General features: G+C 57.4%; 1 protein-coding gene across 1 annotated transcript in view; it reads left to right on the plus strand.

Annotated features, from left to right (window-relative positions):
* Positions 1-200: 200 nt before the first annotated feature.
* The window catches only part of LOC103800604 (Kv channel-interacting protein 2-like), a 14,135-nt gene continuing 3,151 nt past the window's right edge, over positions 201-11,184 (plus strand). Inside the window, exon 1 of the mRNA XM_009072985.1 lies at positions 201-303. Within this exon, the coding sequence (XP_009071233.1) occupies positions 201-303 (103 nt within the window). The remainder of the gene's footprint in view (positions 304-11,184) is intronic.

The raw sequence follows: 11,184 nt of genomic DNA on the forward strand, positions 1-11,184 counted from the left end.
CCCACGCTGACCCCTCACTTGCCCATGGCTGATTGCAGGTTCCCCTAAATAGAGGGGTGACAGCCAATCCTCCCCAGGGACAGTGGCAGAGTGTCCCTGGGGATGTGTGGTCTGGCAGCTGTGGTGCTGGGGTGAAGGGGGTCCAGGACTGTGATGGGGAGGGGGTAGGGAGGGTTGAGGGGCAATGAGACACCCCCACCATGAACCTGGAAGGCCTTGAGATGATTGCGGTGCTGGTAGTCTTGGTCCTCTTCATCAAGGTGCTGGAGCAATTTGGCCTCTTCGAGCCTGTGTCCTTGGAAGGTAATGGGTGTGGGTGGTGTTGGTGCCTTTGGGGACATGAGGGGCAAGCGGTGGGTTTCCAGAGCTGCTCCCAAGGATGGTCCAGGGCTGCTGCATCCGTGAGAGAGTCGTAGAACGTGGTGTCTGTCTGTGGCTTCTAGGGGCACAGGATGCAAGGAGCAGAGTGTTCTGCCTGTCCCAGTGGCTTGGGGTGTGGGAAGGGGTCAGGGCTGGCAGACTGTCTGCTGTACAGTGGTGACTTTGATGTGTGTTGGGGCGCTGTGAGCTGGGACTGTGTGTGAGCATGCATGTGGTCACCAGGGTGTTTTCCAGCACCTCTACAGGAGCAAGGTGTTACCTAAGACTGAGGTCACCTCACCCTGCACGTGAGGTGTCAGGCTCAGCATTAGCCTGCAGAGCAGCCAGGTTCGGGCAGGATGGGTATCTGCTGCTTTCCCTGCTCCTGGCTCTCCCCAGGGCCCCCTGTGGACCTTTGGTAGGGTGGGGGGACATGGGGGAGGCTGTCCAGCTGAGGATGGGTTGTGCAAAGTGCTGAGTGTGTACATGGAATGCACTTGGTAGAGTCTGGATCTGCTCAGGGGACTCCATGCGTGATGGGAGGGAGGTCAGGACTGCATGGCTGGGTGTTCCCTGGTTACCCAGGGTGAAGGTTGTGTGAAGGGCCCCCTCAAACCTGCCCAACCCCTGCCCAGGTCTGCACACACCCGTCTGAAGGATGCTGCAGCCTGCTTGGCCCCTTGCATTGAGGCATGCACAGGGTGAGGAGGTGACGGACAGTTTCCTGGTCCGCCATTGCCCTGGGATGCTCTGCCACAGTTCTTCAGTGCTGGCTCTCACACGGGTTGGGTTGGGTGTACTGGTGAATGCTGGCTCCCCTCCACGAACCGGGCACTCCCAGGCAGCACCCTGTAGGTGCACCCACAGGTCAGCTTTGCCTGGGTGTGGGGAAGGAGGGGCAGATGAAAGGAGGGACTCACAGGACAGGAAAGCATAGTGGGTGGAAGTTTTTGTTACTTCTTAACTGCTTGCTTTGTCCCTGTGCTTCAGCAGCAGCACTCCTAGGTGCACTATACCAGGAAGGAAACTGAGGCAGGAGCTGACCTAACCAACAGGCATCTTGCCTTGTGAGCCCCCCGGGAGGACACGTTGACTGTGTTCAGGTTGGACACCCCCACCCCAGTTCTGCTGGTGATTTGGGGAGTGCCTCCCTCAGACCCTGCTTTCCCCCTTCCCAGTGCTTTTGCTTCCCTGTGCAGCTGTCTGAAGCTTTGGACCAAAGTTGGTGGGATTGATTGCAGCTGTTCTGCAGCTCCCAGATGTAGTGGTAAGGGGGGAGACAGAGACCTCTCTCAGCCTCTGCTGCAACCTTGCTGAGGGGCTCAAGACAAGGCAGGGGCCACTCCCTGTCCACCTGCAAGTGACTTTTCTACGGTCTGGGCCAGGACAGGAGGTTGGAGATGGGGTATCCTGTCAGCTTTCATCCACTCCAGGGGGGACAGTGGCATGCCTGTCCCCCTCCACTCAAACCCATGCTGGAGAGCTGCAGCTTCCTCTGGCCTGGCTGGAGATGCACCCCAGCTATGCTGGTGGGAATAGGACCCAGGTGCCCTGGATTGCTAGCAATTGCTCCCATTGCCTAAAGGCGCCTGGAGGTGAGGGAAACATGTTGCTTAAGGGGCACAAATTGGCTGAGGTTGAGCTGAGCCCTGGCCACTATATGAGGAGTCCTGTGTGTGAGCAGCAGTGTTTTGGGAGGGGGATGAGATGCTGCTGCATGGGTCCCTCTCGCCTCAGCTTGAGAGGCAGCAGGTAGGAGATTTTGCTCTCTAGGGAAGGTCCCAGGCAGTGTCTGGGGCTAGGAAATGCTGTGTCCCCTCCAGGGGTTGTTTACAAGCCACGGCTCGGTTGACAGTGACAGCCCAGGGACCGCAAAGAGCCTGAAACCGTATGCTAATGGCTCATGTCTGCTAATGGACACAGGGCTCTGCTGCCTGCTGTGGAGCCATCAATGCTGCCTGCCATGCTTCCCCTGCTCTGGCTGCTGGCCCATGCCCCATCCCTGCGGGTCCCCTGCCTGCAGCTCTCTCTCTGTCTAGGTTGTGTCCCATGAATAGATTCTGCTGGGAGGTGTCATGCCACCACAGAGATGGGCTGGGAACAGAGCATCTCTAGAGGGGTCCAGAAAAATGCACAAGCCCTGAGGAAGGGTTCAGTGGGAGCATCTTGCAATCCATCTACCCCTGGGAGAAGTCCAGGCTTGAGAGGTTCCCAATATCAGCTAGATGAGCCCCTGAGCAGCCTGTCCTCGGTTTTGAGCTGGCTCTTCTCTGAGCAAGGGTTTGGACAGAAGCGTTGACTGTCTGCACCCCTTTGCCCTGTCTGCTTGGCGCTGTGCCCCCTTGGGCCTCACCACAGCCTTGGTGGCACAGGCACAGCCACTGTCTAACAGCAGCAGTGGCACATCTCCCATGAGTGTGCTGTGCTCCAGGATCTCTGGGGCGATCAATGCTGGAACTGATGTTGTTTACCAGCTGGATAATCAGTGACAGACCCTACCTCTGCCCTGTGCCACCATGCCCCAACCATCCCCTGGCGGAGCTGTGCAGGGGGCTGGGAGCCCCCTGCCAAGAGCCTGCTTTGGCCGAGCACTCAGGATGGGGCAGGTGGAGAGAAACATTATCGATTTTGACTCCTGAAGTGCAGCATCAATAATTCAGTGCAGAGCAATCAGTCCCGACTGGGAGGAGAGATAGGCGGGAGGGAAAAGGCAGGAGAGCCACTCACGTAGCCCAGCCTCAGATGAATATTAGATGAAGCTGCAGATTGCTGTTGGCAGGATAATTGGTGCCTGCCCAGGGTTGTTCCAGCCTCAGCAGGTCAGGGTCCATGCTGGGGGCAGGCAGGATTGAGGATGTCTTGGAGAGCCCCCAACATGGGGTGTGCTGGCCTCTGCCTTTCCTGGGGGCTTCTGCTGCTGCCTCAGAACTGAGTATACAGAGAGGGAAGCAGGGCTGGGGAAGGTGCTAAACCCTTCCAGAGTCTGGGGAGAAACTGGAGGAAGCAGCAGCCTGCCTGGGTACCACCAGCACCCCAAAGGATGCCAGGCAGGAGAGCGGTGGCAGTGAGCAGTATGGCTACCTCCTGGTGGCTGGCTCAGGGGAGAGGTTCCTCAGGAGAGGGGAGAAAATGAGCATCACCAACATGCTGGCAAGAGCAAAGCCTTGTGCCAAGTCCTGCTTTCCTCCTGCTTTCCAGGAACCCCTTTGGCAGGAGTGATGTGTCTTGGCTGCAGGAGGGACTGGCCCTTTGGGGTGTGATGTTAGGATCCCTGGGCTCAGGGGAACAGTCCAGCCTGGTAGGTTTGACGGACCCCAGAGGTCAAGGTGAGCTGGCTGCAGGGGAGTAATCTTGGAGCATCAAAATCTAGCCTGGAACAGCTGAAGGTGCTCCAGGTTGAAGTTCAGGGTTCTCTGGGCTGGGCTGCACCAGAGGTTACCCTGTGTGCAGTGGATTTAACCCTTGCCTTTCCTTTTCCAAGACACAGCAGGTTTTTCAGCTGTCTGTAGGGCTGGGTAGGGTCTGAACCAGGAGAGAACTGCTGGCTCATGGTGAGGGCTTGCAAAGCAGGAGGGAAAGGGCAAGGATGTAAGGTAGCTGTGACCAGGCCCTGAGCTTGGTTCCTGGCACAGCATTACACTCTGATGCATGCTGTAGCTGGGTCACATCCTGCCAGCACTGGGGTCCTGGAGAAGGAGGTCTCCCCTCTGTGGTGTATCTTCCAGATGCTCTGCACCAAGGGATGTCATACCTGGTCATCCCCATGGACGGAGGTTGGGGTGCACTGTCTTGCCCTGCCTGGAGAGGATGAAGCTGGGGGAGAAGGGGACTTGGTCCTGGGCCCCCTTGGCTGTGAGTGCAGGGGCAGGGCAGCTCTCCCAGCCCTGAGCTCCCTAAGGACCACAGTACTCACAATGCACCCTGTGCCTCTGCTGATGCATGGTGACACATCCTGCCCAGCCCAGCCAGACCTAATTAGCTTGTTGAATCTCTTCACCCTCCGGCCTTGTGTTAATCACTTTTCACATTGCTTCCCTCCCAATTCCCTCTGGCCTGGCTTGTTCTTGCTGTTACTGATGTGCCTGGAGAGGGGACCGTGGTGACCCAGCTGGACACAAAGTAGGACCTGCACTCTGCTGCATCCTGCCCCAGAAACAGGGTCTGAGCCAGTGGCTGGAGTGGCAGGGAGGTCACTCAGCCACAGGGAGGTGAGAAAATCTCAGGCTGGAGAAAAAGCAATAAATCTAGAGAGCAAGGGAGCCTGTTGGGACAGTCCTTTGTAGACCTACTCTGCTGGTGGAGGACAAAACCTCTGAGTCCAATGGGAGAGCCTGGGGCTCTCTAGTTGTGTTGGGCTGCAGGGTGCTGTGGGACCTCAATGGGATCTTCTTCATCTCTCCTCTATTAGGGACAGGATTAACCCCAGGACTGGACACAGGTGGGAATAGATGTGCCCTGGATGAAGCTCTGTGGAGTTGTGGTCCCTGGAGTGCAGGTAGCAGGAGGTCTGATGTGCCACCCATGCTTAGCTGCACATTTCCTCCCAGGGATCCAGGAAAATGTCTCATTCCCCATGAGTGCCTGCCTTGGGGCTTATACTGCTGGGGCAGGTGGTGGCCAGATTAGAAGCAGCTTTTAGACAATAGATACTAAAAGAGACTTTCCAATAACCACTGTTGCCAGGCTGGGGCCTTTGTCCTGCTGCCCACCAGGCAGGGCTTTGGGTGGGCTGTGGGGAACCCCATCCTGGTTGTCTGCCCTGATGTGATGCTCTCCATCTGGGCAGCACCCTGTGGTGCAGGTTTCCCTCCAGCAGTAAGCAAAGTCCCAGGACTGGCAGCACTCAGCTCTGGCTATGACAGACTTGCTGGTGCAAAGAGGTGCAGGTGTTTCCCCCCAGGAGGTGAAGAGATGAGGGTGGTAGGTGTCTGTAGAAGTGATCAGCGGACAAGGCTGGGCTGTAAGGAAGGGAACCTGTGCCATGCCATGGTGGGGCATGGGGTATTCAAGGTGGGGCCACTGTTGAGGGGAAGGTTTGGTGGTTTGTGATGGAACAGAGGGGCTGGCAGAGGCAGGGCTGGTCCCTGGGCAGAGTGGCAGCAGTATCCTAGCAGGCGTTAGTGAGTGATGACCTCGAGGGTCTCTGCACACAGCTTGACTCCAGGGTTGGTGCCATGAGCTGTTGTTTGGGATGGGAGTCAGGTACAGCTGAACCTTCTCCACCTCCATGCACCCATTAGTGTCAATTCTACACCCTTTTGTGGGTTCTGGTGCTGTGTAGTGCCTGTGCCATGCTGTGTAGTGCAGGGGTGCCCTGGGGTGAGATCTGACTCCCAAGTCCCTTGGGCAGTTGTGTGGGCTCTCACCTCCTCTGCAGCCTGGGCACCCCAAGGAACCCCAGAGGGTGCCAGGGCAGGAAGAGGGAGAGCCAAGGCAAGTGGGATGGGGACAGGAATGGGGATGGGGTTGCGATGACATGGGGATGTTGTGGTGGAGGTGCTCCTCTGGCCCCATGGGCTGCAGGGTCCTTAGGAGAGGTTGGAAGGATTAGTGTGGTTTTAGGCATTACAGGAGGCACTGGGGTTAGGGAAGGTGTCTGGCAGCATTAGAGTGTAGGCAGCTGGGGAAGTGAGGGTGTCTGAGGGTGTTTTGGAGTGTTAGGGTTCTTGTGGGAGGCACTGAGGTGCAGGCGTACCAAGGTTGTTGGGTGGGAATATTTGGGGACTTTGGAATGTGTGGTGTTTGGTGCTGGGTGCTAGGAAGGATATCTTGGAGCATTATTATGGGGTATATCTGGGTCTGGAGGCACGGGAATGCAGTGATGTGTGGGGTGCTGGGGCACTGGGACTGTCTGGGCCATTGGAGTCTGGGGGCAATGGGATGCAGAGGGCTGCACTTTATCAGATGATGGGGAAAAGGGCTGCAGGTGCCTGGGGCTGGGGAAGTGAGTAGGAGCTGGGGGTGAGGAGCAATGTATGTGGAGTGCAGCAACATGTAGAGCATAGGCATGGGGACAGCACTGGTGGGAGCCCTGCTCTTCTCTGTGGCCATTTCTGGCCCATGGCCCTATCCCTTCCCCTTTAGTGTCTGCTCAGCACAAGGGTCGCGTAGCTGCTCTTCCCTCTGGCACTGGGGAACATCCTGGCTCTGAACCTCTGATGTCCCATGAATCACAGGTCTTGCTTGGCAGCTTTGCTGCTTCTAGCTCTGGGTGTCCAGGCTGAGGCTGTCCCTGTCCCACCCCCAGGACAAGGACTCTCTGTCCGGCCCTGGGATATGCCAGCTCTGATTTCATTCCTTTGATGGATGACTGTCGGGCCCCAGTGGCTACCACAAGGCACCTTGGTTACACTTGGCTCTGTCATTGGTGACTGATGAGGGTCATTTGCAGAATTGCTGCTGGTGGGACCCATCCTGAGCCCCTCCTGGGGCAGCTAGAGGAGCTCGCAGTCTCCCCTCCTGCGAGCCTTCATTGCAGACCCCAGAGAGCTGTGGATGGTGGCACTGTCTGAGGCTGAGTGCTGCCAGGAGTGGACAGAGCCAGGGGCTGATGGACCATGCTTGGAGCTGAGCCCTGGCACAGGGATGATTGTCAGCCACAGGTTTTGGGGACAGCTGGGTTCAGCATCGCTGCCTGGATGGGCACAGTCCCATGGCCTGGCAGGGAGAGCTTGGGGACTTGCCTCTGGTCTCCCAGGGAAAGGCGATGCTCTGGAAGGGGATGGAGGCTCTTCTACTGATAAGAATATGTTCTGGGAACTGTTGATGTCTTCCCCATGCTCCCCTGGGCCTGCTGTGCTCCTTCTTCTGGCTCAGCCTCTTACCCTGGCTCAGGTTTGCCCTCCTGTTTCCCAACCAGGCTATCTGAAAAGGTTAGAGCATCCCCTCACCCAGCTTCCTTCTGTCACCCCAGCCCTTCTCCTAGGGCGGCCTGCCAGGACAGATCAACCTTCGGGTACCAGATCCTCCTGACCTGCTGACTGACCCCGTGTTGCCCCATAGGGCCAAGCAGGGGCTGAGGGAGGTGCATGACTGGTGGGTTGCTGGTACTCTGCTCTCCTCCTGGAATGGTGCCATGCCTGGGAGCTGAGCTGCAGATACTGCAGGGGGTGTCTGCCATGGGATGTGCATTTTCCACCCATGTATTTATTGATAGGTTACTGGGAGTGATGGGGGAGTTTTGGTACTGCCTGTTGGTTTATTATTGTAGGGTCTTTTCTATCAGGAGGGTGCTGTGGAAGGAGTGGGTTTGTCTCCCCATCCAGCTGTCATTGGAAGGGCACTGGTGGCTGTGACTCTGTGGGGAGGACAGGGACATTGTTATGCATCAGGTTGACCCTGGCTCCTGCTTTTCCTCTGGGGTGACCACAGAGCAGCCCAGGCTTGTGTCCTCCCTGGGAAAAGAATGTCAGCCCAGCACCATGTAACCCCTCAGCATGGTGACATTGGCTAGATCCAGCCCCCAAGGACATAGCTGCTGTTCCTGGCTCAATACAAAGTGGTCCGTGGCCGTCCTGGTGGCAGTCACTGCTGGGGCCTCTTCAGATGCAGTGTGCACCAGCCTCTGGGATTCATTTCAACAGTGTGTGGAGGTGGGGATGGGAAATCCCTTCCTCTTTTGGTGCTGCCCAAGGATGGAGGCTCAGTTTGTACATGTGTGTGTGTGTTTTGAAGTTGCTGGGCTGTAGAGTGATGCATGGGAAGTGACGAGGCATTTAACCCAGCAGACCTCTGGCTGCAGATAAAACACTGCCAGCCCTTTCTGTTGGCTTGTTCTGTGCCAGCTACTGGATGGCCTTTGCAGAAGGGTAGAGAGCAAAGCAGCATCTGGAAAAGGACTTGTTGCCGGCATGGACAGGGCTTTGTGCTGCAGATGTCCCTTGTGCCCAGAGTGGCAGCACATGGTTGGGCTGCACATCTCCTGGTCTTTGGGAAGAGCTGTTTCCCAGTCAGGGGGACCCTCCAGACTTACTCATGGTTTGGATGCTGGGGACAGAAAGGGGATGGTGTGTCCTACCCTCAGAGCCCTTGTGTACACCAAAGCCAGGACAGCAAAACCCCAGCCCTGGTCACCCCTCCTGTTGTTAAGCTGCATGTGCTGAATGTGCTCCCTCCTCTGCCCTGGGAACCCTGGAATTGGGCCCCCTCTCGATTTCCTCCTTAAGAAAACGCCCATGTTCTTTTTTTTTTTTTTCTTTTTCCTTCTTTATAACAAACTAAAGTGTAACTTGCACCTGACCTGACCTACTGCACGTGCCTATACCTGCTGTCCCTGTGAGTCCAACCACAGTTTACTCTCTGTTGCATCTCTCTCGCTGTGTGGTTTCCCTCCTGCCCTGCTCCCTCCCTGGTCCACTACCCCAGCGTTGGGTGTTGCTCTGCTCACCCTGTCCCTTTCCCCCTCAGCAAAGGGAATACTCCTGCCTACCAGGTCTATTCCCACAGCTTGGGAGCAACCTGGCCCCAGAGCATCCTTGGAAGGCCGAAAGGTGCAATTTCCCTTTCCCTCTGCAACTTAAGGCCCTGGAAAAGTAACTGGGACAAAGTCATGGTTTGTGTACAACTGATGCCCACTTCTAGGAAAAAAAAATCCTCTCTTATCACCTGCCTGTAAACGCTGGAGCACACAGGAGCTAGGCTGTGCTGTTCTGACAGTGACAAGACCCTCATCCTCACCCTTGCCCCGTCACCCCCTGACAAATGCCATGAGGTGCATGTGTTCATTTCTATGAATTTGCACATTACTGGCACCCTGCTGTGGATGCCACTTCCCTGGAAGAGTTTGCCATCTCTGAGTGGCTTTGTGTGATGTTCTGCTGGGTCAATGACCTCCTGGAGCTGTTCTCCATCGCTCAGAATGATGGAGCTGCCTACCCCAGACTGCTGCCTTGTTGTGAGCTCAACGGGTCCCAGGTCCCATCTGTGGGCACTCAGGGGCCAACCTGCCTAGCAGGGGCTGCTGGATGCAGACCCATGTCCCTGTCTTGGAGCTGGGTACCATTCCCTAGCACCTGGGGCTCAGCTTTTCCCCCACAATGCTGAGAAAGCTGCCAGAGAAGCCCCATTTGCTAGTCCCCTAGAGAAACAACACCCAAATCAGGGCCTGGGGTGCACAGGCAGTATGACCTGCTGCTTGCACACGTTGCTTGGAGCAAATGTGGTGTCACCACAGTCCCAAAGGGACTTTGCACCTTTCGTCCCATTTGTGCCTCATGCTGCTGTCTGCCTCCCTTTGGGGGCTGGAACCCAGCGTGGTCTTCAACCCCTCCTTCTTCCTCCCCTCCCCACCTGCAGCATTAGTCCTGCGCTGAGTTTGCTGGCTTGAGGCACTGCGGGAAGGGAGGGAGCGGGTCCTCAGCCATGGGGCAACAGCAGCTGGGAGAGATGGGGCTGAACAAAGCCACTGGGATCTGGATTGGGGAATAGGGGGTGGCAGGCGGGTCAGTGAAATGAGGGGACTTATTATTAATGCAGGGCCACTTGGATGTGATGGCCATGGGCCAGGCTGGTGTGGGGAGCCCCTCACCCCAACCTGTAGCCTGGCCGAGGCAAAGCCATGAGCCTCGAGCCCCGTTCCCCTTCTGGCTGTCTCAAAGCAGGTCCCCAGGCTCAGGTCCCGATGCTGCGCTGGGGTGGGGGTGCATGCTGCAGTCTGGGCTGCATGGTGGGGTTCTGTGCATGCCTTGCCTTCAGCCCTCTGGTGCCAGCAAGATCAAACCTAGCCAGAGCTTGGGGAGGATGCAATGCCCTGGTTCAGCCACAAGCTGTTTCTTGGGCTTCATCCTACCCTGCCTCCCTGCAGAACCCCACGAGGAGGGTCCCCAAGGAGCAGGTATTTGTCTTCAAGGCTAAAGGGCAGAGTCCAACCCAGGGACCTTCTGGGTCTCTGGGCTCCTGGGTGCCTCCTGGCAAGCTCCAATGGGGAGGGGCAGAGGAGCTAGGTGTGGGTAGGGTTGCTCCTTTGCCACTCCGATCCTTCTGGAGGAGGGAAACTCCACTGCCGGGGTTGTCCTGGGGGGAAGCAGGAAGGTTTGTCCTGGGGTGAAGCAGGAAGGCCAAGCAGAGCCTGGGCTAGGCTTTGCCTTTCTGCTCCTCCAGCCTCACGCTGCATGTGCTGCCTCCGGCCCTGCTCGCCCTGCGCCGGGTGCCCAACCCTGCTGCCTGCCAGAACTGGGGGCTGATGCTTTGTTAACTCTTCTGCTTGGTGACTCCTTCTTTCTTCCAGGCAACCCGCCAGTCCAAACTAAAAAAGCGCTGAAGCAGCGATTCCTCAAACTACTGCCATGCTGCCGGCCCAAATCCATCCCCTCGCTCAGTGAAAGCAAGTGCTTCTTCTTGCCTTTGTGTGTGTGTGTCCCCGGTGGTGCTGCTGCCTGCTCTCCGCCCTGGCCGTGCCCGCGGGAAGGGGATGCCTCCGCCTCTCCCCTGCGCTGAGTTTGGGGCTGTCAGGATCAGTCCTGTCTTGGAGGGGTCCGATCCCATGGGCTCTGCACCCACCTCTGTCCTCACCTGCTTACAGGCTGGTTTTTCCTCTCTCCAGCTCCCCCGAGCAGCTCTCACAGGATGCACAGCGGCGAGACCTGCTTGGGAGCTGGCTCGGGGCAGTGGGACGCGCTGGGGGGTTGTTGCTGGAAGTTCAAGATCGGCTTGGAGATGGAGGTGTGATGGGGGGTGAAAAAGGTTGAGCAGGGAGTGAGCGCAGAGCCCCTTGACCCCCTGCACTGGGTGTGTTTGGCTCCTCAGTGAGCCCGAGCCCCTGGCCAGGGCCTCTCCCTGCCCCGCGGTGCAAGCTGATCCCCCTGGGAATAGGTGAGTATGGAGGGG

Source organism: Acanthisitta chloris, unplaced genomic scaffold (assembly GCF_000695815.1).
Source record: "Acanthisitta chloris isolate BGI_N310 unplaced genomic scaffold, ASM69581v1 scaffold6864, whole genome shotgun sequence".
Lineage (NCBI taxonomy): Eukaryota > Metazoa > Chordata > Aves > Passeriformes > Acanthisittidae > Acanthisitta > Acanthisitta chloris.